This window comes from Hermetia illucens, chromosome 1 (genome assembly GCF_905115235.1).
Source record: "Hermetia illucens chromosome 1, iHerIll2.2.curated.20191125, whole genome shotgun sequence".
Taxonomy (NCBI): domain Eukaryota; kingdom Metazoa; phylum Arthropoda; class Insecta; order Diptera; family Stratiomyidae; genus Hermetia; species Hermetia illucens.
Genome location: NC_051849.1, coordinates 161,755,862 through 161,780,927, shown reverse-complemented (window position 1 = coordinate 161,780,927; position 25,066 = coordinate 161,755,862). Strand labels below are relative to the sequence as shown.

At 41.1% G+C, this 25,066-nt stretch overlaps 2 protein-coding genes across 2 annotated transcripts; one reads left to right on the top strand and one right to left on the bottom strand.

Annotated features, from left to right (window-relative positions):
- The first annotated feature begins 30 nt into the window (after positions 1 to 30).
- LOC119657777 (glutaryl-CoA dehydrogenase, mitochondrial) lies at positions 31 to 13,635 on the top strand. Its single transcript, XM_038064850.1, has 5 exons — positions 31 to 315; positions 381 to 407; positions 572 to 706; positions 12,443 to 12,676; positions 12,739 to 13,635. The coding sequence occupies exons 1-5, from the start codon at positions 261 to 263 to the stop codon at positions 13,545 to 13,547; spliced, it is 1,260 nt and encodes a 419-aa protein (XP_037920778.1). The 5' UTR covers positions 31 to 260; the 3' UTR covers positions 13,548 to 13,635.
- Positions 13,636 to 13,712: 77 nt separating this feature from the next.
- LOC119657784 (antigen 5 like allergen Cul n 1-like) lies at positions 13,713 to 21,371 on the bottom strand. The gene is made up of 5 exons (XM_038064863.1): positions 21,192 to 21,371; positions 20,980 to 21,138; positions 20,685 to 20,923; positions 13,896 to 14,122; positions 13,713 to 13,838 (listed from the first exon to the last, which is right to left on the bottom strand). Exons 1-5 carry the CDS (start codon positions 21,366 to 21,368, stop codon positions 13,822 to 13,824), a joined length of 819 nt encoding a protein of 272 aa, XP_037920791.1. The 5' UTR covers positions 21,369 to 21,371; the 3' UTR covers positions 13,713 to 13,821.
- Positions 21,372 to 25,066: the final 3,695 nt, after the last annotated feature.

The window sequence follows — 25,066 nt, the reverse complement described above, 5'->3', positions numbered from 1 at the left end:
TTAATCAGCAAAGTGTTTGTTGGTCACAGAACAGCTGTCAAGTCTTGAGGGTGGGTGGTAGCACACCCCCCATTTGTGTTATAGGCGGCCCCCAGCTGGCGAAAAGCCTTTTAGTCTTGCCAGTCTGTTATCATTCTGGTTCTTATCAGTGACGAACTACATACACGTATAATTTGATTTGCTACTAAGTGCGACCGAGCAGCCGATTTTAGTTCCATTCCTCATTTCATTTAGTGTAGGACCTGAGAAAGTGAGATAAGATGCTGCGGTCAAGGCTTGGTCAGTTGCAACAGCAGTTGGGCATTGGATTGAGAGGTAAATAGTAGAGCATGTTCAATAAAACTACAATCATTTATACCGATAAATAATCTTTTTTGCAGCGTTCGCCTCGAAAACATCTTCAAAGCGTAAGTTAATTTTCCATTCGCACAAGTCACAGATAAGATATGAAAATGCGCAACATAACAACAGAGATTGAATTTTCTTGATAGTGTGAGCTCTTCCGTGGCTTAAATTATCATCGCGGTTGAGCTAGCTTCGAAGAAATTGCTGATAATATTGTCTTTTGCAGCCGTGTTCAATTGGGAGGACCCGCTAAATCTGGAGTCTCAGTTGACTGAAGATGAGATCGCCATCCGAGATTCGTTCCGGAGCTTCTGCACGGAGAAGCTGCTACCTCGTGTGATAATCGCAAACAGAAATGAAGGTGAGTGATTGATAGCAATCTGAAAGTCAAATATTCTGATGATCATTGAGGAAGGCAATATGCGTTTTACCAAATTGAATATTGTTATTTTTGTGATTCACGTTTATTTTGCAAACATTTGGTCAGTTCGTGGTTTGAGATGGAGAGAAATGATTGAATAAATTGACCGATGGACCGAAAAACGTCTAACCAATAACCATTGATGGTTTTTGTAAGAAAACTGAAAACTGAATTAATTGAAAAATCTCGTTGAGTGTTGGGGAATGAGAGTACGGAGCAAAACTCCAAAATCAAAATTTCACTGCAAATTTCAAGTTCATTTGATAACGTTTGTGGATGAAAAAACATCCGGAATTATTTCGTAGTTTTGATGTATTTTGCCTGCCTAAGATAATATTTTTTTGACGAATGAAAAAGGACTTGCCCTTTCGACGCGACCATATTTATGAAAAATATCATGATCAGTATAATTTGGACTCTTGGATCACTTTTCCCGACAGCTCCTTACGAGGTCGTATGATTCGTTGACAATATGTGGCATAGGGGTTCAAAAGAAAGGGTTCTCTTCCGACACGCATACTCATGAGTACATTTTCCTTCGGGGCTATCCTCGGCTTCGTAACTATAAACAATTTTCTAAAGATTTGAACTAGGATCCATATAATACTTTATCGCGTGATGGAATCTGATAACACAAGGAGGCACATGAGGAATAACCCTTTTCAAATGTATACTTGGAATTGCTCTGGATCAAAATAATTTCCCTGCTTGGATTGATGTAGTTCTTGTGTCAATGTCTCCATGTCATTTGCAATTCACGTAAACGCGCTACAACATTGGCCGATGTTGCGACATGCATAAGCGGATAGGTAGGAAGTTTCATAGCCGCCGTTCATCTTCAAAAATAATAATAATTTTGGTATTCAATAGAAGCTATTTGTGTTTTGTCGGTAACCTAATATGGAGCTTAATATGTACATGCAACCGCCAAGCTTATGGCGGAAATCAGTTGAATTCAAGAGTTTCAAAGCGACTAGAGTGAATAGATTGGATTTTCTTGACTAGAACATGAAAAGGAAGTATTTTCTTTTCATTGTATTGTGAGCTATAATTTGGTACACCTTAGGCATAGAACAATCCTTTGTTTTCCAGTAGGACAACAATCTTTAGTACACCTTTCTCTCGGCACGAGAATGGTTATTGTACAATGTCCACTGCCGACTCTATGCCTCGCCAATCTATAAACCCTAAACTGGTTGAATATATGTAGCATTTGCTCGTAGGTCCATATAAGGCGTGTGTGTCTGCTGGACGTGGGGGATAAGCATAGCCTCTGAGCACTCAGACGGTGGTGGCCCATTGTACTCGACTCCCTCGTCTATTAGATGAATTCGTTTATGTATTGCAAGATTTCCGTTAGTGGAACACAACTACAACTTACAACTATACTATATCAGCACCACTGATGCGTCCATAGGCGGGGCATTCACGTAGAAAATGCACGTATCATCTTGTACAATCCCTATTCTCAACATATGTCCAGCTAGTGAATTATGGCCTATCAGAATGCCCACAATATCTCTGTAAGTTTTCCTGCTTTTTGACAGGTTAAACTTCACGGTATGAATGTTAATTTCTGACAAGAAAAGTTTGGTGTGTCTAGCAGCATTTAGGCTCTGCCACCTGTCATTACCCGAAGCTTGTTCCTGGTTTACGAAGAAAGCCTTAGATAATGCTAATGATACTCCAATTGCTGGTTCCAGGGTGGCGAAGATTGAACCCTCTTTTGCTAAAGCATCCGAGATTTCATTTCCCTCCACGCCACAGTGATCACGTACCCAGAGTAGTTCCGTTGCATTGAATATAGAAATAGAGTTCAAATGGTTTCCACATTCGTGAACAATCGAGGTGATCAAAGGACTATTCAACGCCCTCAGTGCAGCCTGACTATCACTGCAGATTTCGATGCGCTTGCCCTTCAACCGCTCATCAGTCGTCCAGGTTGCCGCCCTTAGGAGTGAATATACTTCAACTTGAAAGACCGTTGCATAGTGTCCCAGTTTTTATTCGAGAGGTAGACTTCGGCTCCAGAAACCTGTTATGTTTTTGAGTTATCGTGTAGAAGACCTCCGAGTATCCTGCAACGTATTCCTCTGGAACTTCCGTATACGGCCAAGCTGCTAACGAAATGATTTCCGGAAGCCATTGTAGGAAGCTAGAAACGAAATTTCCAATTCTTATTCTGATTCGATATCCTTCTAATTCAATACGTTGTTATCTTACATTAAAATTGAAACTCAATTTCGTTGGTTTTTAATTAGAATCGATTCATTTCTCTTGGTGCAGCAATCCTTTTGTTGTGCTCAGTTGATTTTATTTTCTTTGTCTTCCTTGTCTGTATCTATCTGTATTATGTTGCAATAAATGTTTGGTCTTTTCATTGTATCGTATCATACTTGTTTAGATGCGCACTCTTCAAATTCTCCCCTAAGCAATTTTTCGTATTGTACGAATAATAATGGAAGTCATTTTTTGTGACATTTTTTTATACCATAATTTTTCCGCTGCCGACAAGACTGTAATTGGTCAAGTTCATTGAGATTGAAAAGCGGTTTATTTCTGCGCATTTGATTTTGGAGAATTAAGCGCTTACGGCCAAAAGGAGTCAGAATTAATATGGACTATGGGACTGTAGTGCCGATAAGTGTTTCGTATAGGCGCTGCATTCTACTACGCCACTCTTGGTGTAAGTTGCCCTTCACAAAAGTAGTAAGCTCTTACTGCGGTCCAAAAGTAGTAATTGACAAAATTGCGAAATTTAAACAGTCTGCTCCGACCGGAGAATATCCTGGGGCTTTGGTGTGATTACTTACCGTCGGTGCAGGTATTATTATTCTGTTAATGGAATTGCATTGCGTCCTAAAAGAACTATTGTGCCCCTTTTACTGGTTATAGTGTATCTATTAAAATATTATTGTCAAGCAACCCTATAACAGTCAAGAATTTTAATATATTCCCTTTCAACTTGGCATCTGGTGTTAAGCATTTTCGAAGGTGTTTCGACCTACTTTCCAGATGTACCTGGCACTGTCCTAGAACGTGTATGGAGGTTTTTCTACACTCCCCACAGAACCTTCAGGCAGTGTCCCCAGGTGATTGGTTAGTCGGTAGTGACCAGCGAGTATTTCCATTATAATCCGGAGCCTCTTCTTGCTGAAGTCTAAACAGCCCTTGGAGTGCTTGGGTTCGGACTGCTCCATTCTTGGTAGGTTCGCCTAGCATAGTTCACTCAGTCATTCCTTTCATTTTTCAAGATTTTGTTGAAAACTCACTGTTTGTCTGTCCGTCTATCGTGTCACAAACACTTTTCTCAGAAACTACTGTACTGATTAACACGAAATTTGGTGGGAAGGTGAGAACTTTGAACTTCCCCGCATGCAGTGAATTACATTGCTGCATGTTGAGTTTAAGGAGGGCCCATACATCTATAAGAGGGGTGCAAAATTATTTTTTATCGAATCTAGTCATGTGGGGTATCAAATGATAGTGCTTTTTGAAGCAAGTAGCCAGTAGTTATTTGACGCGAAAAGAATAACTTTAATGAATTATAGCTTTGTTGATAATAGTAGCATTTCTACAAAACTATTATTATTGAAAAAATAGTTATCGTTCCGATGCTTGTAATTCTTCTAAATAAAAATAAAACTAGGTAGCTTTCTCTTACTACAATATATTTTAATAGTTAGTAAATACATATTTCGTGAGCTACTTATTGTCTTCCTCAGTACTTCCGGAAGTAGTACCTCAGTACTTCCTAGTGAATGTTACATGGTGGCTCTGGATGGATCAATGCGCAGCCCCACTTTCTTGTACCAGGCACTAGTAACTTTTAGTTGAGTTTGGATTCTATCACATAGGGTATCCTCATTTTTGCTCCTACAGAGTAAAACAAGGTTACCAACGTGACCCTGAACATGTATTCTAGTATTTGCTAGCTCTCCTAAGAGTTCATTAACTACCTTATCACCTTGAGTAGTATTCATAACAATAGAATTTCTAAATGTCGTTACTTCTACTTGCCTACTCTTGAACATACTGCCCATCCCGAAAGCCAGGGTGTTTCTTCCCACTCCCTTGCGGATCAAGGTATCTTGTATCTCTGTGAGCGATGTGTTATCGAACGCTCCTTCAATGTTCAAAAACGCATCAGGTAATAAATCCGTCAGCTGATACAGGGCAGTTTCTGTTGACCGCCCTGCTCAGTAAGCGTGTCGACATTGATATAGAGCATTACGGTTTCGGAATAAAGAAAGCTCTTGCCTGGCTGCATGCCCTTGGTATATATATTCCTAGGCTATGCTGCTCCTTGCCACCCTAAAAAGAGACTCTAAGATGATTTCTAGGCCTCTATGGAGCAGTGCTAGAAAGATGCCGTCTACTCCTTTCAGTGGTTTAAAGTTTCCCACTTCCCTAGCTTCCGAGCATATCTCTTGTACTATTTTCTAATTCTTCTTTTTTTCTGCAAAGACAGGCTTACCCTTCTTTTAGATGAAATTGACGCAGGCGTTTTCAAACGTCAGTTTCTATTGATATTCGAGGACAATTCAGTAAATTCTGGAAAAATATTTCAAAAGCCAAGTTTTTGAAATCATTATAAAAGGCTTTGGTCACTTCGGCAATTATTTACTGAATGGTTGGTCCAATTATTTTAGGACACCCGCAGAAAGGGGTTACGAAGGCTTTGGGAAAAAAGTGAATTTCTCTTCGTATATTTTTCTACTTAGGGCTCATTTCAATGGAACCAATTAGGATCCTTTCTTTGGTATACATCTACTGTAAAGTAGTCGTTTTAATTTGATGCATAATTATCGCATTATTTGAAGTAATTAGCAGTTTTTAAGGTTTTGTGTAAAACAAGACCTTATTAGAATTGATTCAATGTCTGTCCGTCTGTCACAGCCGATTTACTCGGAAACGGCTAAACCAATTATTACGAAATTTGATGGGAAGATGTAGTCTGTGAATCTCTTTACATTTAGCAAGTAGCACCATTTCGCGTTGAGTTTGGGGCTCCCCATATATGTGAAAAGGGGGGGACATTTTTTTCACAGAATATGATCGTGTGGGGTATCAAGTCAAACGGCTCGATTAGTACTTTCCGAAATTGATGAGGCAGAGCTGGAGTTTGGAAATACATATGTATGTCAAAGAATATTTTGAATTGTCAATGTCAATAGGAAATTTCTTACCGAAGATGAACACAAAACCTTGGTTCCTAAAGCGACGTTTGCTTTTTCACTAGTGTTATTATTTTCATTCGCATATACTGATATTTCGGGAACCAGTTGTACCCTTTATCAGTGCTACACGCACTTTTTCTTCCAACGTCTGATCACGAAAATATTCCCAATATCGCATTATACAAAAAAAGTGTTCCCTCGCATTTGAGCGTAAATTTCCTTTTCTGAAATTATTATAAAATCCTCCTCTTTATCAAAGTCACTCGAAATCATTGAATGCAGTTCCGACTATACTTTTAACTAAAAGTTGTACCATTTCGGTAGAAATCGACTAACCCATCAGGAAAGGTTACTGAATAGTAACGACTTTTGATTCTCTACTCCAGTTTTTTACGAATATTTTCTGAAATATATGCTCCATTTCATAGGTTTATGCGATATTTGGATTACCAATAGAATCAGCATTCATTTTGATGGTATAAAACGTCGATACAATGCACATCGTTACAAAGTTGCTATAACAGCTGGGTATAATGAACAGCTTCAATATGACTCTCTCGCCATCGTGGTGCTTCCTCTTTCCCTGTGCATATCTAAAATATAAGTGTGGTCTGCCTAGTAACTACATATAATACGTCGACCAATCTTATAATCCACAGCAATTTTAGGATGTTTCATACTTTTAAGTTTGTTAGCCTTATATCTGTGTCTGTTATTGCATATACGCGGATTATGTGCGAGGTAGCTAACTGACGCGTGTGTTAATGACGCTTGGATGGTTGGCTTGTGTATGCTTCCCCATCCCATGCACGACATCAACGCGAAGACGAATCTCCTGTATTTAGTCTTCCTGCGATCACATTATTTTCATTAAGTTTGTTTTGGAAGCTTCCGTTGGTGCATGTTATAATACCCTTAATTCAGTTCACTCTGGTATCCATTTGTCTTCCAAAATTCAGAATTAGAAACAAATTTGCTTCAAGAAGTCTGTAAGATCATAGAGTAAGATCAAAATAAGCTTTTTTTATATTTGGACTTCCCGCTTCAACTGGAGGTTTTTAGGGATCATTGCTGTTTTCCATGAACGCGTTTTCTTTCCAAGGACCTTTGTGAAGAAGACTTGGTCGTCATGTCAATCTGATTTTGAAATTAAAAAGTTTAATGGTAGGCAAATTTGAATTAGCCAACACTGTGGCGTGGCAGGATTCGCGGCATTTGAAATTTATTTCGAATGTCGCGAATACCAGCGGACAGATGACGTCACCGGCGCTCTACTCTGTTCTTCACTCTTGTAGCGAGTTCTGAACTGAGTAGAGTGCCGGTGACGTCATCTGTCCGCTGGTATTCGCGACATTCGAAATAAATTTCAAATGCCGCGAATCCTGCCGCACCACATCACTCCGCCCCCAGATGAAACCGAGGGGTTTCAGCGACCGAATCCGGAACTGCGTTCCCCATCAATCCTTGAAGCGAACGCGCCGTTGTTTAGGGTTGCACACGGGCTTCAGTCTGGACAGGGAGACCGCCTTTTTGTGTCCCCCGATCTCAAGCTGGAAGAAATGTTCTCCACGCTCGAGAACGCGGTACGGGCCTTCGTAAGGAGGCTGCAGCGGTTTCCGGACGGCATCCGCCCTGACCAGGACGTGTGTACACTTGTCCAGCTCCTTGGCCGCACAGACAGATGCGGACGAGTGTTGGGTGGGAGGAGTGGCCTTGATGCGTCGGAGATTGTCTCTCAGCAGACGCACCAACCCCGATTCTGTGAGACCCGATCTCTTGTCGAAGATCGGATCACTTGGAAGTGTCGGGTTCTCCCCGTATACCAGCTCCGCGGGGCTGGCAGCAAATTCCTCTCGGCGGGTTGTACGTAGGACGAGAGGCAAGACTTGGGTCCAGGACGGATCGTCGCGTGCCATAATGGCGGCTTTCAGCGTCCGGTGCCAACGTTCTAGCATCCCATTGGATTGCGGGTGGTATGCAGTAGTCCGCTGGCGTTTAAACCCTAGGAGTTTGCCTAACTCCGAGAAAAGGGAGGACTCAAATTGCATTCCCTGGTCAGTGATGACCACTGCAGGGACGCCAAAGCGAGGTATCCACTCTCGACAGAGGGCTTCGGCACATGATTGCGCCGTAATGTCTTTCAGAGGTATTGCCTCAGGCCACCCCGTAAACCTGTCGATGATTGTGAGACAATACCTATAACCGTGCGAGTCTCGCAAAGGTCCTACTATGTCGAGGTGTATTGTGTGGAACCGCTTGGTAGTGCGAGGGAATGAGCCCACTTCTTTCCTTACATGCCTGGAGACTTTACACTTCTGGCATGCGATGCACTCTCTGGCCCAGGAATTGACATCCCTGTTTATGGAGGGCCAGAAGTATTTATCGGTGACTAATCGATTTGTTGACCTGATGCCTGGATGCGCTAAGTCGTGAACTGCCTGGAACACTTCCTTGCGAAAAGTGGCCGGAATGTATGGCCGAGGTCCCTTTTCCGAGTCTTCGCAGCACAGAGAGAGATTTGAGCCGAAAATGGGCAACTCCCGAAATTTGTATTTGGGGTTGGATTTGAGGTTCTGAAGTGCTGCGTCATCCTCCTGCGCCTTGGCAATAGCCGAGAAATCGAGTGAGGCGGGGATGTTAACCTCGGAGACATGAGACAAAGCGTCAGCAACTATATTGTCCTTGCCGGACACGTGCTGGATGTCTGATGTAAACTGGCTTATAAAGCTCAGGTGGTGTTATGGTCCGTGAACACTGTGAACGGCCTGCCTTCTAGGGAGAAATGGAAGTATTTGATGCTCAAGTACGCGGCGAGCAGTTCGCGATCGTAGGTACTGTAGTTCCGTTGAGCGGAATTCAACTGCTTCGAGAAGAAGCTTAAAGGCTGCCAAACTTGATCCACCTTTTGGTGAAGGGCAGCACTTACTGCGATGTCAGAGGCATCAACAAAAACGGCTAGGGGTGCATCTTGCAGAGGGAATGCCAAGAGTGTAGCGTCGGCCAGTTGTTGACGGGATTTGTCAAACGCTTCGACGCCGTCTCTTGCGGCGATTTTGTTTTATTGTTACCACTTTTTTAAAACAACAAAATTTTAATAAAATTATAAATAATAATAACGCGCCGTTGTTGATGGTTGTGGCAGTGACTACGGGGTTGACGCTGGTCTTGACGGCGGCGGCTTCGCATCCCGCGGCGATGACGCTGGTCTTGAGGGCGGCGGCTTCGAATCCTGCCGCGCCTTCCTTTTACCGTGACTGCCAACCAACTATTATTTTTCCTATCTGACGTTTTTCGTCACCTACTCTGTTCTTCATTCTTGTAGCGAGTTCTGAACTGAGTAGAGCGCCGGTGACGTCATCTGTCCGCTGGTATTCGCGACATTCGTCAATGCTTGAGCCGCATCCATACTTCCATTACAAACTATCGGATCGTATAGGCATTTCTCGGCAGTTCCCTCATCTCAACGGGGCCTTAATCAAATCATCTTGAATCATCTAAAACTGAAGTTATATAGTTTAATTTTCTTGTTTTCGGACATTTTGACATTTTATCGTTTAGGGTCACAATTGATGAGCAATATCTTATATCATATTTTGTATTTCGTTCACCCCCGTGAAAGTTGGAGATACTGTCAGTTCCTTTAATTACTTGGAATTGCGAGTTGCTGTTGCGAGCTTATCACTTGCACATTGTTAGGTGTGATGATAGGGAAACTGAAGTACAGTCTGCGTGGATGTCCTATAATCCCCTAAGGAATAAACAGGGAACATTAACGAAAAGAATTTACTATTAGTTTCCTGTGGTCATCGGTCCAGGCTGCACCTATTACATGCCCCAACTCATTTTTAAAAGTTTTAGGGATGTCTACGTTAGAAATTTCGACACCGATTGAGACTTGGAGACTACGTGCGTTAGAGATAAGTTTCTAAAGTTAAATATGTATACGTTTTGTGTCTGGTTGTTTCTGATGATATTGAAGTAGGGACCATTTTACAAATATATATAAAGGAAGTAAAAAGCAAAGGGCTGCTAATTAAAAAATAGCGTCAATTAAATTCGGGAGGACGCGGTCGCTTAAAGAAACTATAAACTTACTCAATTGACCCTTGGCTTTGAGTTCCCACTTTTACTGGCATCTCCATGACCTAATATTCGAGCTAGCCTTCTGCTAAAGCAGCGTAAAATAGGAGTAGTTTCTTTTTAAGATGTGAAACAAAACCTTATTAGAATCGAGTCGATGTCTATCTGTCTGTCCGTCCGTCTGTCTGTCTGTCGGCCTGTCTGTTCGTTTGTATGTATGTCTGTCTGTCTGTCACACCCGATTTATTCGGAAACGGCTGGACCGATTGTCACGAAAATTAGTAAGAGCGGGTAATCTGTTGTTCCGTTTACATGCAGCAAGTGGCATCATTTTGTGTTAAGTTTGAGGGGGGCTCCCCATACATGTGAATGGAAACTGGTTCCATATTTGATATCGGGTGAAACATAGGAGAATGAGTACGCAAAATATAACCATCAAAAAGTGTAACAGGTCGTTCTCAGAACTTATCCAACCAAAAAATCTGAAAAAAATCAGTGGTGCATCTCTACGAAATCTAGGCCTTAAAATACATCCGGTTCCAATATTTGCACGAATAAGGTTAATAATAGTATATTTCCACATTTTAGAAATTGACTCGGCACCCCCTCTTATGTCCTCTTGAGGGGGTGTAAAGGATAACATAATGCACAATTTGGTCGAGTTTGGAGAAAATCCAATTATTATTAACAAAGTTATAGGGGGTGAAATCTTGCCAATTTTTGCGAATTTCGAGCATTCTAAAATGTGTATGACGTCATCATCCCATATCAATTCGTCAATACCATAACGAAGTAAGTTCATATGAATGGGGTCGCAAAGAATTATTTTGTTTTAGTTTTTTAGTCATTTGTATATGAATATCAATTACTCCAGAAATGTGGGTATGTTGGCATATAGTATATGCGTGCTAATGAAGTTTGCGGGTAGTGTCTAATTCAGATAGATATATTTGTACATTAAACCAGGCGTATTTAATATGCGTACTATATATGTACATATATATGCTTTTCTGCACGAAGTAAATCTGAAATATGGGTAGATTAATTTATATACGTGCATATATATATGTACAGTATTCGGAAATGTTTGTTTAGGGTAAGGATAATATCTACGGCTGTAATATGTAAATCTATCTTGTAGTTTGAAAAAGAATGAATGAATGAATGAAGGAATATGTTGGATTTGTAGTTATATATGGACAGAAAAATGTGCGCTGAAGATACATAAGATGAACACAAAATCTTTATACCCGAAGCACGAACTTCCGGTATTCCGACTTGTTTAAATATAGTATACTATCATGAAAGTAATAAAAAATTAATACACTTGAAAAGGTGCCTAATGAATATTTTATCCGCAAAACAACCACGAAATATTAGGGCTATTCTTAACATTTTGTGAGGTTAGAGGGCGAAGCTAAAATTCACATTCGAAAGTGGCAAGTGACCGTGCATGTCCGTTCGTAGATAAGATCAACTTCGTAGAAATGTTAATCGGCTTGTGTTGGATAACGTCATGTTAGTCAGTTCGAAGAAGGGGATACTTAAAATTTTTGGTCAGTAATGTTCCTGGGCAAAAATATAATTCGCTTAAAATAAACTAGGCAATGACGGCTTTACGGTTTCTTACCAGGGCAGAGGCAAATCGTCAGACGCTGCCCCAAGGGCAGAGGTGAGGCAGTGTCTGGCGATTTGGGTCTTCCCTGGTAAGAAACCATAAAACCATCTTTGCCTACTATTTTTTTGAAGTTTAGGTGCTAAGCCCTGAACGAGGGATCCGTGGACCAAAAAAAGAGTAAATTGCTTCCCATTTAGTCCGGTCCGACATCAAGTGGATGCGGACTTAGGACTCCTCAATTCTTAAACAAAATATAATTCGCTTAGGGCGTTGTTCCTAAAAACTTCGACGGGGTAGGATTTGAGTGCTAAAACCGCCGAGACCGCGATAACGTACTCTGTAGGTTCGAAAAAGTAATAAAAATTATACGATCACGATAAACTGTGTATGTGATTATACCTGCATATCGATGACGAATGGCACTCTCCCTTAATTCACCTTGGGCCTCGGATGTAGTGGAGCAAAACCTAGGAGAATTTCCCTTCCTAGTATCTCTTGGCTTAACGGTTTGATATGCTTTTTAATCTGTGTGAATCACTGTCAATGCACTCCTAAAACTTGAGAATATCCTTTTTTTAGAAATTTATAGCTGGAATTAGCATGTTTTTAGCATCAATTTAAGTATGTTCTATAGGTATCTAACCCTTCTACGTTCTCATTTTATTTATTCATTCATTCATATTTCTTTGGCTGTGTTATTTATTTGATTAAAGGCAAAGCATTCAAAATAATTTCATTGAGTGAAATCTTACTCAAAATATTGTCATTTGGATAAATGCTGAAAAGTTTTCGTTTAAGTTTTTCATAAAGAGATCATGGAAGAAATCGGTGAACTTGGAGCTCTGGGATGTACGATCAAAGGATATGGATGCGCTGGCGTGTCGAGCGTTGCATATGGTCTCTTAACCCGCGAAGTTGAACGAGTTGACTCAGCGTACAGGTCAGCATTGAGTGTTCAGAGCTCTTTGTGTATGGGAGCAATTTATGACTTTGGTAGTGACAAGCAAAAGGAGAAATACTTACCAGATATGGGTACGTTTTTGAATATAGCGCTTTAGTGGCAATTAATATGTATATGTCGATTTCATCCATAGCGAAAGGAAAAATTATAGGCTGCTTTGGCCTCACCGAACCAAACCATGGAAGTGACCCCAACGGAATGGAAACCCGTGCTAAATACGACAGTGCTTCAAAAACATATATTTTAAATGGAAGCAAAACATGGATCACAAGTTCGCCGATTGCCGATATTTGTGTAGTTTGGGCTAAGTGTGATGATGGTAAAGTACGAGGCTTCATAATCGATAGGAAGGAAAGTTCCAAAGGCCTTTCTACTCCTCGCATTGAAGGCAAATTTTCACTCAGAGCCTCTCCAACCGGAATGATACTCATGGACGATGTTCGCGTACCTGAAGAAAATTTACTTCCAAAGGTAGAGGGCTTCCGAGGACCATTTACTTGTTTGAATAACGCTCGTTATGGCATTGCGTGGGGAGCTTTAGGCGCTGCTGAGGCTTGTTATGCCATCGCTCGTCAATATACTTTAGATAGGATTCAATTCAAGCGTCCATTGGCTGCCAATCAACTCATCCAGAAGAAGTTAGCTGACATGGCCACCGAAATTTCACTGGGACTACAAGCATGTGTTCACACTGGACGCTTGAAGGACAAGGGTCTCCTCACGAATGAAATGGTTTCAATTATAAAACGGAACAATGCTGGCAAAGCTTTGGAAATTGCCCGTGTCTCAAGGGATATGCTGGGTGGAAATGGTATAGCTGACGAATATCATGTCATCAGGCACGTGATGAACTTGGAAGCCGTAAATACATATGAAGGCACGCACGATATCCACGCGTTGATTTTGGGACGTGCAATTACGGGCATTTCAGCGTTTTCATAGAATACGATTGTCCCCTCCAACCAACTGCAGTGCATTTTGAAAATAACCAATGTATCTATTTTTTGTATAAATTGTATATACTGATGAACGTACGACTTTTATTCATCACCGATAAATTTGACTAATCTTACCAACTACGAACTAAATTTTTGATTAACTTAAATAATTTTTTTCTGTAGACGTTTCGCTTTGTTTGGTTGGCTTCTTTTTATCAGGTTAATGTTATCCAAATCTAAATGAATTTTGAGGGGTGAATCATTGATTTGATATACTTTCAACTGTCAGCAGCCTCTGTAAAGAATCTCGGACGTTTTAAACTCAGAGGAGCAAGAAAACTAGTTTACTTACCGCAAAGGCATCTGTAATTTGCACTCGGGCGGGAATTAGCACGATCACATTTAGTAACTATTGCTCCGGCTGTGTAAACGGCTTCATCGTTCACGGTTTTGTACGAGTAGTTGCATGTCAATAATAATATATTATCCGTAGTATTGAAAGAACACAATGCTAGCGCACATCCTACTCGTGCAGTTTTGTCGTTTATCATTTGGAAGAACTGGTCAGTTTGTGGCTCACTGAATTTGAACAACCCGAAAAGTAGAATATTAGTAATTGTGCTTCGATCTACTTATTTCTCGACATTTAAAAAAATTGGAAATTAATTAAATTAAATTAAGCGCCTCAGGGCGGGATTGAAATAAATGGTTAATTTTACGACAATTGACCAGGTAATTCATTTGAGTAGATATGAGAGATTTGTATTTAGATTTCCCAGATTTTGGACTTTTCCCAGTCTTTTTTAAGGTCCTTAAAATAGTCTTTATTTGCTTGACTTTCATTGCACATCAAACTTTGTTCAACTAAGAAAATTTTCAAGTTTAGTGGCCAGATGAAGGCCTGAAATGGTCAAAATGCTAAAGGAGATTTGTCATCGGGTTAGCGAAAAGTCCCCGGGCATATTCTTAAATAAATATTAAATGACAAAAGTCAACTAAAATTTACTTAAACAGAAGATCGAATCACTTTACAATATATTGTAAAAGATATTCCAAATCTCCGCTTTACAATGGTTGCTCTAGTTGTGTAGATGCTTTGTTTTCTTTCCCCGAAGGTTATTATCTCTTAGGTTTCGAAATGAATTTTAATATTTGGCTCGACATCTAAAGGCATTGTTATCATTCTTCGAACTATCAAACAATGATGGATTTTGGCAAGCAGCATTGCTTAAGCGGTTCTTTGCTAAAAATGCATGGTTCGTCTGAAAGATCAACGGTAAACGACGGTTCACCACATATTTAGTGGTGAAAAATATTGTCTGGGAATTACATTCATGCGGGTGCTGGCGTTCTCAAGTAAAGCGCTTCATTCGATCCTCCAAAAAATTAATATTTGTTTGTAGTACTTGTAGCTTCTGATCATTTTCCAAGATGGATACTTGCATATTTTTATATGTTTTGCCATTTGTTTCGTAGATTGTTTAGGCTTTTGATTTACGCGACATGGGAACATACTATGTTTCTTTAGAGTCGTGGCAGTGACCGGTTTTTCAAGTCTGCCTATCAAAGGAAGTGCTTAAAACTAGAATATTTCTACATACTGATAGAGACACACAACGCCCGGAATAGAGTTAGATTTTGGCCCACGAAATTGGCAATTACGAAAAAAATCCACCATGCATAACCATAGTACTGGCTATGATGCATTTCCTTCTCCGTTTGTCAAGAACACCACATCCTATCAGACGTTCGGTATATATTCTTCGAGCTTGCTGAGTAAATATACTAATTGAATCAATTGGTTGAAGGGCCCAACTTAGACTCCCAGTTGATTTTGATATTCCATATAAATTCAATTCCGAATCCGCCGTGTTATTTACATAGCAAGCTGGTCCCAAGCCCGGGTAAAGGAGGAGAGTTTGGGGTAACGTAGTTTGTACTATCCTTAGCAAAACAAAAGTAAAGTGCTGAGGTTAGGGAAAGACATAAATAAAGTATAGTTGGAGTTATTCCACTATGCTAAATCCTACCTGATTTCTTTTGGTGACAGGTCCCGCGATAGGCCCACTAAGAAAATATATCCAATGTCATTATAAACAAAATATCGACGGGGCAGGATGGCCACCGGTCCATTCAAGAAATGGTAAAGGGTTATTGACGCATGGACGGCGTCAAGACCGTAAGTAAATTAGTTCGGAAAAAGAAATATTTGCCTGCACGCTAAATATTGGCATCCTCACTGGAAAGACGGAGGAACTTGCAAGAGCCCTTCGGAAAAGGCAGATTGAAATCTGCGCTCTACAAGAAACCCGATGATCTGGTGCTCGCGTAAAACTGGCTATAAACTTTTCTACTTTGGTGTCCCACACACTCAATATGATGTTGGCATTGCCATCTCAGAAGGTTTCCGTGATGCCTTTTAAAGAAGTCAAAAGACATGATGACTGGCTAATAAAGTTCATCACTCTATCAGCTGATTGCACTATTCACTTCTTCAACACGTAATCATCATAGACAGGTCGACCTGATGCCAAGAAAGATGGCAACTTCTCGATGCAAAGACGCGTGACGTGCCTGGTGATGACTGTATCATCATTGTAGGCGACCTTACTGATCATGTGGGTGAAAAAGCAGGTGGCAACAGACGCCATGGGGGAAATGGGTTTGGGGCACACAATCACGGTGGCGAGTGTATAGTCGGGAGATCCATGACTTTGTACTTGACAATACATGGTTCATCAATCGATTGTCTCATCTTCCTACATGTTATAGTAAGATTAGTAAAACGCTAATCGACTATATTCTCATAAGACGCCTACTGACTGCAAAGCCGTTCCCTATGAGACCAGCGCACATCAACATCGGCCGTTACTCGTCGTCTTGCGAAACAACCCACCGATAAAACACCGTGAGGAACGCACTGGCCCTCCGCGCATTAAATGGTGGCGATAGCATAGCCAGGGTAAAACTACACGGCCATGAGAGAATTCGGTATCCCGACGAAATTGATAAGACTGACTAAGCTGACCCTAACCAATGTGCGAGGCCAGATAAAAGAAGTAGGATCACTCTCAAGACCATTCGACATCAACAACAGTCTACGACAAAGGAATGCCCTATCATGCGTCCTCTTCAACCTGGCCTTGGGGAAAGTGATCCGTGATGGTGAGGTAAATGCAAGAGGTACGATCCTCTTAAGTCCACCCAACCATCCAAAAAAACGACCCGAGACGTACAAACAGAAGAATTTTATGGCCCCCTACATGAGGGTGAACGATTCCGTAGTCTACATAACGACGAAATCTATGAGCGACACCACAACCGTCTGGTTGTGGATAAAATGCGGCTCAACAGGTTGCGGTGGGCGGGTCACTTAACGTGTATGGATGAGGATACCGGTTGTTGCGTGTTTCGTGGAAAGAAATAAATGATCTCACGCGGTTACCAATTATTTATCATTATCAACGGCGCAACAACTGCTATCCTGCCTTGATAAGGAACTGTAGACATCCGGGTTTTGCACCGAGGTCTTCCAATTCGATATCCCTAAAAGCTGTCTGGCGTCCTGACCTACTCCATCGTTCCACCTCAGGCAGGATCTGCCTCATCTTCTTTTTCTACTATAGATATTGACTTTTCGGCCATACAGATTAAGTGACCAGCCCCCCGCAACCTATTGAGCCGAATTTTATCCACAATCTGACGGTTATGTTATCGCTCATAGAATTCGTCGTTATGTAGGCTACGGATTCGTCTCTCCTCATGTAGGGGGTCAAAAATTCTTCGGAGGACCAACGCGACCAAGAGTTTGCAATTTTTTTGCTCAGAACCCAGGTCTTCAAGGAATACATAAGGACTGGCAAGATCATTGTCTTGTACAGTAAGGGTTTTGGCCCTATGGTGAGACGTTTCGAGCGGAACATTCTTGTAAGCTGAAAAAGACTCTATTGGCTGCCAACAGCCCCATCGTTGTAGTTTTATCGGTTGTGATTTTCGACCCAAGTTGTAGTCTCTTATCTGTATTCTTCCCCTTTGACCAGAGCGATTTGATGTTTCTGGTTGGTTTTTGTGCTGACATTGCCACTATAAATTTTGTCTTGCTTGCATTGATGTGCAGCTCAAGATCTCGCGCCGCCTGGTCAGTTTGGATTAAGGCGTTTTGTATGTCTCAGTATAGCAGTCTCAGCATATCGTCAGCATAGGCCAGTAGTTGGGTGGACTTAAAGAGGACGCATGATAGGGCATCCCCTTGTCTTAGGCCGTTGTTGATGTCGACTGGTCTCGAGAATGATCTTCCTTAAGCATAAGTTGATGAACCGCTTGGTATAAGTGGTCGCCTTCACATTTAATCAATTCGGAGGTAATTCCAACGGCTCCCGGCGACTTCTATACTTGGTGGTGGCAGTATTTGTCCGTCATCTTCAGTTGGCGGGACCTCCAACTCGCCGATATTTTGGTTGATGAGCAGTTCATCTTAATACTCAACCCATCGCCCCAATATGCCCATCCTGTCGGAAATCACTTTTCCCTCTTTGTTTCGGCAGAATGGGCATCGAGATGTATATGGCTTCATCCTGACTTGTTGGTAAAACTTCCGCGCCTGATGCGGTTGCTTCCTGTACTTTTCAAGTTCACGGACCCCAGGTTGGTTCTCCTAGTCTTCCTTTTTCCGTCTGTGAAGACCACTCGACCGAGTTCGTCATAAATCTCCGCACGTACCCGCGCCCTTTGAGAATGAAACGTTACTCGGTATGCGGGATTCTTTCGTTCCGCTGCTAGCTTACATTCGCCGTCGAACCAGCTGTTCCGATTTTTTTTGCGACTGGGGTCAAGTATGTTTGTGGCCGTATCAATGATACTTCTTCAGGTGATTGTGAAGATCGTTTGTTGAAGCTTCATCTTCAGAATCTTTGTTGACTGCGGTTATTGCGGCATCCATTTACGGAGGGCTGTGCTGTGGATGGCTACAGTGTGAACTCTCATCTGATTGTCAGAGGAGATTCTAGGTGGTGTTGTTATTCGAGCTCTTAACACCATGCCAACGAGATAGTGATCCGAGTCTATATTGGCTTCCCTCTATATGTTCTGACATTCTTCCAGGCTGAGAGGTGGTGGCATTCGATCGACACATGGTCAATTTGGTTAAAAGTGTAGTAAAGAAGAACGAACCCTCGAAGTCTGTCCCAGGTATGATATTAAAATCATACTTGGGGATTTTAACAGCTAAGTAGGCACGGAGCCCGCATTCAGGTGATACGATGGCTCCCATAGCTTGCATAAAAATACAAATGATAGCGGACTGCGGATTATTCAATTAGCGGTGTCACACCCAATGATTGTTCCGCAGAAAGTGCAGAAGGAAGAGACCAACGTATGTTTATTGACCGATTTTCGCGCAACAACCATTTGGTGTGACACTAGGTATCCTTCCCCGATTCTGGAGTCTCCTCTTTAGGGTCGTGAAGCTTATATTTCTAAATTTACCTCGCAAGCGCAAAGTGCGTGGCCGGTCGCTTATACTTTCAAAGCCGATAACAATTATCACTAATGTGGAAAAATCTGCTTTTAATGTATTTCGGAAGCGACATACCCCTTCTTCAGTACAAAGCTAAAAAAATATCTGACTGGCAAGAATACACTACAGTTCTAATATGGAAAAGGAAAGATAGTCCAACAGTAGGTCAAGTTCCCGTCCGATTCGATTGCTGTTCCATACACACAACTGTATTCCCTAAATAGTTCAAATAACTGCGAATCAAGCCGGGTTTATCAAGAACTGCGGAACTACTGACGCAATACACGCGCTGCGCGGTTACTCATGGAAAAACACCGTGAGAAACATCGCCCCTTTAAATCGCATTTCTGGATCTGGAGAAAGGTTTTGACTCTGTACCACACGAACTCATCTGGTATGCTCTACGACAACACTTAGTGCCGGAAGAACTCGCGCGCTGGGTTGAATTGTTCTACCACGATCCATTCCTCTTTGTTTTTGTTATGGATTTTGCCACGCGGGATATCCATCTTCGAGCGCCCTATACACTGCTTATAGATGAGCAAAAATGATCTCGAGCAACTTGTCCAAAATGGAATGATTGTCTCATTTAACACGGTCTCAAATTGAATATAAATAAAACTGTATTTTTGACAACCGGTCCCCATGAAACAGCCACTATTACTGCCAGTAGCAGTGACCTGCCCAGAACTGAGTGATTTAAATATCTAGGGTCAATCCTATCAGCCAGAGAATTGCCCTATGAAATTGTTTCACACATTAGCGCAATTTGGATGAAGTGACGCTCCACAACTGGTGTTCTTTGTGATCGATGTATCTACGAACGTCTTCAATCTAAAATTTACCGCAGTGTCGTTTGCCTAGTCGCCGTCTATGTTTCTGAGCGGTGGCCGACTATAAAAGGTAATGAACAGTGTCTCGGGGTAATGGAGACGAATTAATGGCGTAACACGCCTTGAATATCCGTGATCGATGTAGGTTTGACCGATCGTGGAAAAATTGCAAGAGAGGCGTCTTCGATAGCATAGTCACGATGGTGCTCGGATGCGCTGGACGAGGATTTAAAAGCCTCGCGATTTCATCCAGATCAGGTAAATGGCAGAGAAAAATGGCGCAACCGATCACGACGAGGCGACCCCGCTTGTGAACGGCATAAATAATAATAATAATCGTTGGCGCAACAATCCATATTGGATCAGGGCCTTGAAGTGTGTTAGAGCACTTCATTCAAGACTCTAACGGTACACTACAGTACACTGTAGCATTGCGCTCGCCCGAGATTATTACCCTGATTTGATTCAGGTACTCATTCACAGCTGAGTCGACTGGTATCCGACGTCAAATCACGATACAAATCCCACTGCCACCAGTGAGATTTGAACCGTGACCTTCCGTACGGCAGCCTTGTGCTCTAACCACTCAGCTATCCGGAATACCAGAGCGGCACAAAGGCTAAAGAAAAAGAAGAATATAAATGCCTATGACCACATTGATGAGGATCTAGCTTGAATATTATTTATCTGAACTAAACATTTCCCTAACGGCAGATCTGCCTGTTTAGTCGCTAATAGCAAACACTATTGAACATGGAATCATATATTTCCCAGCCATCCACAATTCGCTTACCTTTGAAACTCGTCTGAGCTGCGATAAGTCGCTCCTAAATGTTCATTGAACCATTGTCGCAAGATTTCATTTGTTGCAGCTCCAATTTGAAGTCCACCGATATTTGGAACGCAGCCAATTATTGCACCTACATTCTGTCCAACGAGTTTGAATCGAGAGGTAATGCGGCATTCATCCTGCGCCACAGTACAGTGTTGAACATGTAAACCGGCCAAATATTCCAATTCATTGTCCCACTTCTGTAAAATTGCTTCACTAAAAATGATTCTCAAGAGCCACGATGAATTCGACCTACCAACTCCCGCATTTTGGCCGCTGGTGGGAACGGAATTTTGTTCACATCCTCAACTAACCCGCATGAGAGCTCATTTCGATACTCGTTATGAACACTTATTATGGAGTTTCGTAATTTTTTAGTCATAGGGATTTTGGTTGCATTTTCGGATGGATGTCCCTGAAATTCCTTCTATTATGATGTTCTAAAGTTAATGCCTATGTCATACGAACCAACTGCTCAGGATAGCACCCAATGTGTCTGGTGTTCTCTGGACAATCATTTTGTATATTACAATAATCATACGACAAAACACATACTACACATAAACGAAATATTATTAACTTTTGAAAAGTGAATCCCATCCTTTTTAACGGCAATTTTCTAGGTGACAATTCGTACGTCAGCATCTAGGATCGTTTGTAAGGAGGCTCTGATAGCACTTCACTTCAACGTGGAGAGATGGGTTGTCCTAATTTTTTTTATATAGATTATTGTCTAAGAATCTATCCCCTATAAGACGAGCTTAAGTTTAGAATTGAACGATAAAGCACATCAAATTGGATATTTTCCATCTGCAGTAAATTTTTAAATTTTAAGAAATTTTTCCATTAATTTTGCTTGAACGAAGATCCAAAAAATTTTGAACTAAAAGTTTTAATCCATCCTCTCCACTCAGTGGCACTGAGTGAACAACAAAAATTTTAAATATTCCACATGCCAATAAATACCAGTTCCTCATCAAAAAAACCTCCACTTTTTCCTTTCGAAACACAAAAAATCCCTACTCCGAAGAAATAACCTTCAGTTCGCACACTGCAACAAGAATGAATTTGTAATCGGTGGTGATCGTTCTGATGATACAATCGAAACCGATTTATAAGGAGTTATCTGCCGAAGAAGACACCTTCATCCTTCGTGATATTTCGCGGTCGGGAAACGTTTTAACATCAATGAGGGCCTAAGTAAAGCTTTTCTCCATGGTGAAAAGGTCGCCATTTTTGCCCATGGTTAAAATTTATTATCTCTATTTATTGCATGCAGAATAGACAAATAATTGCTTACTTTCCCATGTGAATGCCTTGAGCATGCGTCGTAGTTTTTCCAGTCCGATATCATAGTTGGTTATTGAAGTACAGAGCAATTTATACATCCACCTCCAAAAAAATGTATTTTCTGCTACCACCCTCGAGGGCGCTGCACTTATCTTAAAGAAAAAAATAAACTGCGTAATGAAGTTGGTTTATGCATTAACGCAACCTGGTTGAAGTGGCATTCCACAACTGGTGTTCTTTGTGATCGACGTATCAGCGAACGTCTCAAATCTAAAATTTACCGCAATGTCGTCCGTCTGCTACTCTCTATAGTTCTCAGTGTTCGCTGACTATAAAAGACAATGAATGGCGTCTTGCGGTAATGGGAACTAAGATGTTGCATTGAACTAGTGGCGTGATTCGTTTTGATCACATCCGAAATGAGGATATCCGCGATCGATATGGGATTGCACCGATCGTGGAAAAACTGCCAGTGAGGCGTTTTCGATGATGTGGTCACGTAATTCGCGCTAACGAGAATTCACTTACCAATATTGATCTGAACATCAAAGTCAATGGTAAGTGACCAAAAGGCCGGCCGAAACAACAGTGGCTTGATACGCTGGATGGGGATTTAAAAGCCTCGAGATTGCATCCAGATCAGGCATTTGATAAAATAAAATGGCGAAACTGATCACGACGAGCCGATCCCGCTTGTGAACGGGACATAGGCTGAAGAAAAAGAAGAAGATGTGAGAAGCGACAAGTGCATGACAGCCCCATGCCACATAGTTAAAAATTCCATTGCCCTCTACTCTTTAAAAAGGGATTTAAATAAATCATTTGATGGAAAGCCCCGTATTAATAATAGTTAACCTCATATCCTTGACAATCTACAACAGATAAAAAAAGGGTTGGGGAGACCTAGATTCTTTATGAATGGAATTTTAATATTTCATGCGAATGTCAATTATTCTTGTTAATTATGACATCAGCATCTTATGGCTTAGGATGCGGTAAATTCGCACGAAATGGATAAGTTTGAACTGCTATAGTTTTGACATTAATAGTCGGCTTTCCATAAAACTTGGCATGTATATGCACGAGACTGTCCTATTAAAGGGGGGTTTTCAGTCAATTTCTAAAAGTTGGTAATATACTGTAAGTTTGTTTGGACAGATATCGGAATGGGGCATCTTTTGAGGCTTAAGGGGGTCATCCCGTGTGAAGGCCGTTTTTTTGCCTTTTTTTTGAAAAATTATTTTGAAGGATTGGATAAAGATGGAAACGTGATGTTTTCACCATATGTTTATTGGTATCTCTAGTAAATGTGATAAATTTTTCAGCTTGATATTTTAGCTAGTTTTTGGAATACGTGTCAATTTATGCACCCATCTCCAAAAAAAGGTGTTTTTCTGCTGCCACGGTGGAGGGCGCTGTGTTCATCTGCGGAAAAAAAAAACTAAACAGCATTTTAATGTGGACAATATTCCGCGGTCCGCAAACTAGGATAATTAGAAAATATTAAAGGGTACATTTTTTCTGGGCCGTAGAAATATGTATTAAAGAAGTCGTGAAAATTTCAAAGAATTTGGTTGGATAGATTTTGAGCTATGGTGGCAACCGATTTTCAAGATGCAGTATCGAGAAAAACGCATTTGAAAATTTAAATGTGATTATCAACAGTAAAATTTTAACTCACCATTAATCTGCTATACCTGGCCCATAGAGAGCACCCTCCGTTTCTTCAAAAAAGTCTTGTAAGGCCGATTGTCGCTCTCTGGTTTCAATTCTGGCTCTTTTAGCGAGGTCAGTCGATCTTCGTTCGGACCGCCAGATTCGCGCTTCATTACGGCGTCGGCATAAACCTGACAAATGGGACCAACTTGACATCCCATTGTCACTAGGATTTTGAGAATGCCATTGAATCGTTCATTGAAAATAATTGCAGGCAGAAAGGTGGCTATTTCTACGACCTTGGCCCCAGAATGAAGGTGTTTAGGAGCGAAAGTCCAGATCAATGCATTTAACGACTCATTGTTATTCCGGGTCTCTGCTCCTAAACATCTGTTCAACAGCTCATCTCGTGACAAATCTTTGTAGATTGGTTTGATGACTGTTTGAACTTCTTGAGTCAAAGGTGCCTTCTCGTGGTGGAAACTATCCAGTTCTCCTTTAGCTTCCGCTTTGCGCCATTTGCAACAACTGTCCGCGCTTGCTGCACAATTTTAATGCTGAGGATTTTCGTCTGTAGAACATTTATAGAAGAAAGTTGCCCAAATTTCTTGCTTCATTCCTTCTATCGAATTTGCGTGTCGACGAATAGCTAGCCCAAAAAATATAGTGAGGTCGTTAATAACCTCATCAGTAAGTTTTCCAGCCCCTTTTCCACCGATGCCTTTTTGATTCTTCTTTGCATTTCTAAGCCGCGTTCTCATTCTTTTCTCGACATATCCTACGCATTCCTTTTTTACTACGACGTATATTTTATTATTTGCAGAAATACCGGAGAAAACTCCAGCAAAATCCAATATACAATATCCAAAACTTGTTGCAATTGGAACCTCCATGTTCATGCTTGCTTAAAGTTTCTTTGCTGATGTTGATGTTAAGTTCTTTTTATTCTCTAATAAGTATCGATTCCCATGAAATACTCGTTTTTTAGTGCGAGCATGACGTTGAACGTTAAAACGATCTCCCTTCGTACGAACCATTTTAAAAAGTACAATACTTACAACAAAATATAACTGAGTATAGCTTGAAAACTTTTCAGTGCTCACTCTAGACTGGATTATCCTTTTTATTCCAAACAGCAAATAAGTTTAGACAATTGATTGGTTTTCCATCTTTATACCTGTGTTGGAATTTATAAGGCTCAGGTAAAAAACTAACAGGTAAAAAAAGATTCGGTGCTCTTTCTCATCGAGTACTCTAGCCATGTCTGCAAACTCCTTGCCTGTTTAACCCTGTAATTTCTGAACGGCTCGGAATATCGGAAAATCCCTTTGCGCACATATTCTCCACTATATATAGATACAATTCATCGATTTCTCCAACTCGACACACGGAATGAC

What these genes read in the sequence shown, in the direction of transcription:
- LOC119657777 (XM_038064850.1), top strand. Translation starts at nt 261, where the DNA reads ATGCTGCGGTCAAGGCTTGGTCAGTTGCAACAGCAGTTGGGCATTGGA. An exon ending in GTTGGGCATTGGATTGAGAG is followed by an intron (nt 316 to 380) that starts GTAAATAGTAGA and finishes TCTTTTTTGCAG; the next exon opens with CGTTCGCCTCGAAAACATCT. An exon ending in CTCGAAAACATCTTCAAAGC is followed by an intron (nt 408 to 571) that starts GTAAGTTAATTT and finishes TGTCTTTTGCAG; the next exon opens with CCGTGTTCAATTGGGAGGAC.
- LOC119657784 (XM_038064863.1), bottom strand. Translation starts at nt 21,368, where the DNA reads ATGCTGACGTACGAATTGTCACCTAGAAAATTGCCGTTAAAAAGGATG. An exon ending in GGTGCTATCCTGAGCAGTTG is followed by an intron (nt 21,139 to 21,191) that starts GTTCGTATGACA and finishes AAGGAATTTCAG; the next exon opens with GGACATCCATCCGAAAATGC. An exon ending in CGGCCAAAATGCGGGAGTTG is followed by an intron (nt 20,924 to 20,979) that starts GTAGGTCGAATT and finishes GCAATTTTACAG; the next exon opens with AAGTGGGACAATGAATTGGA.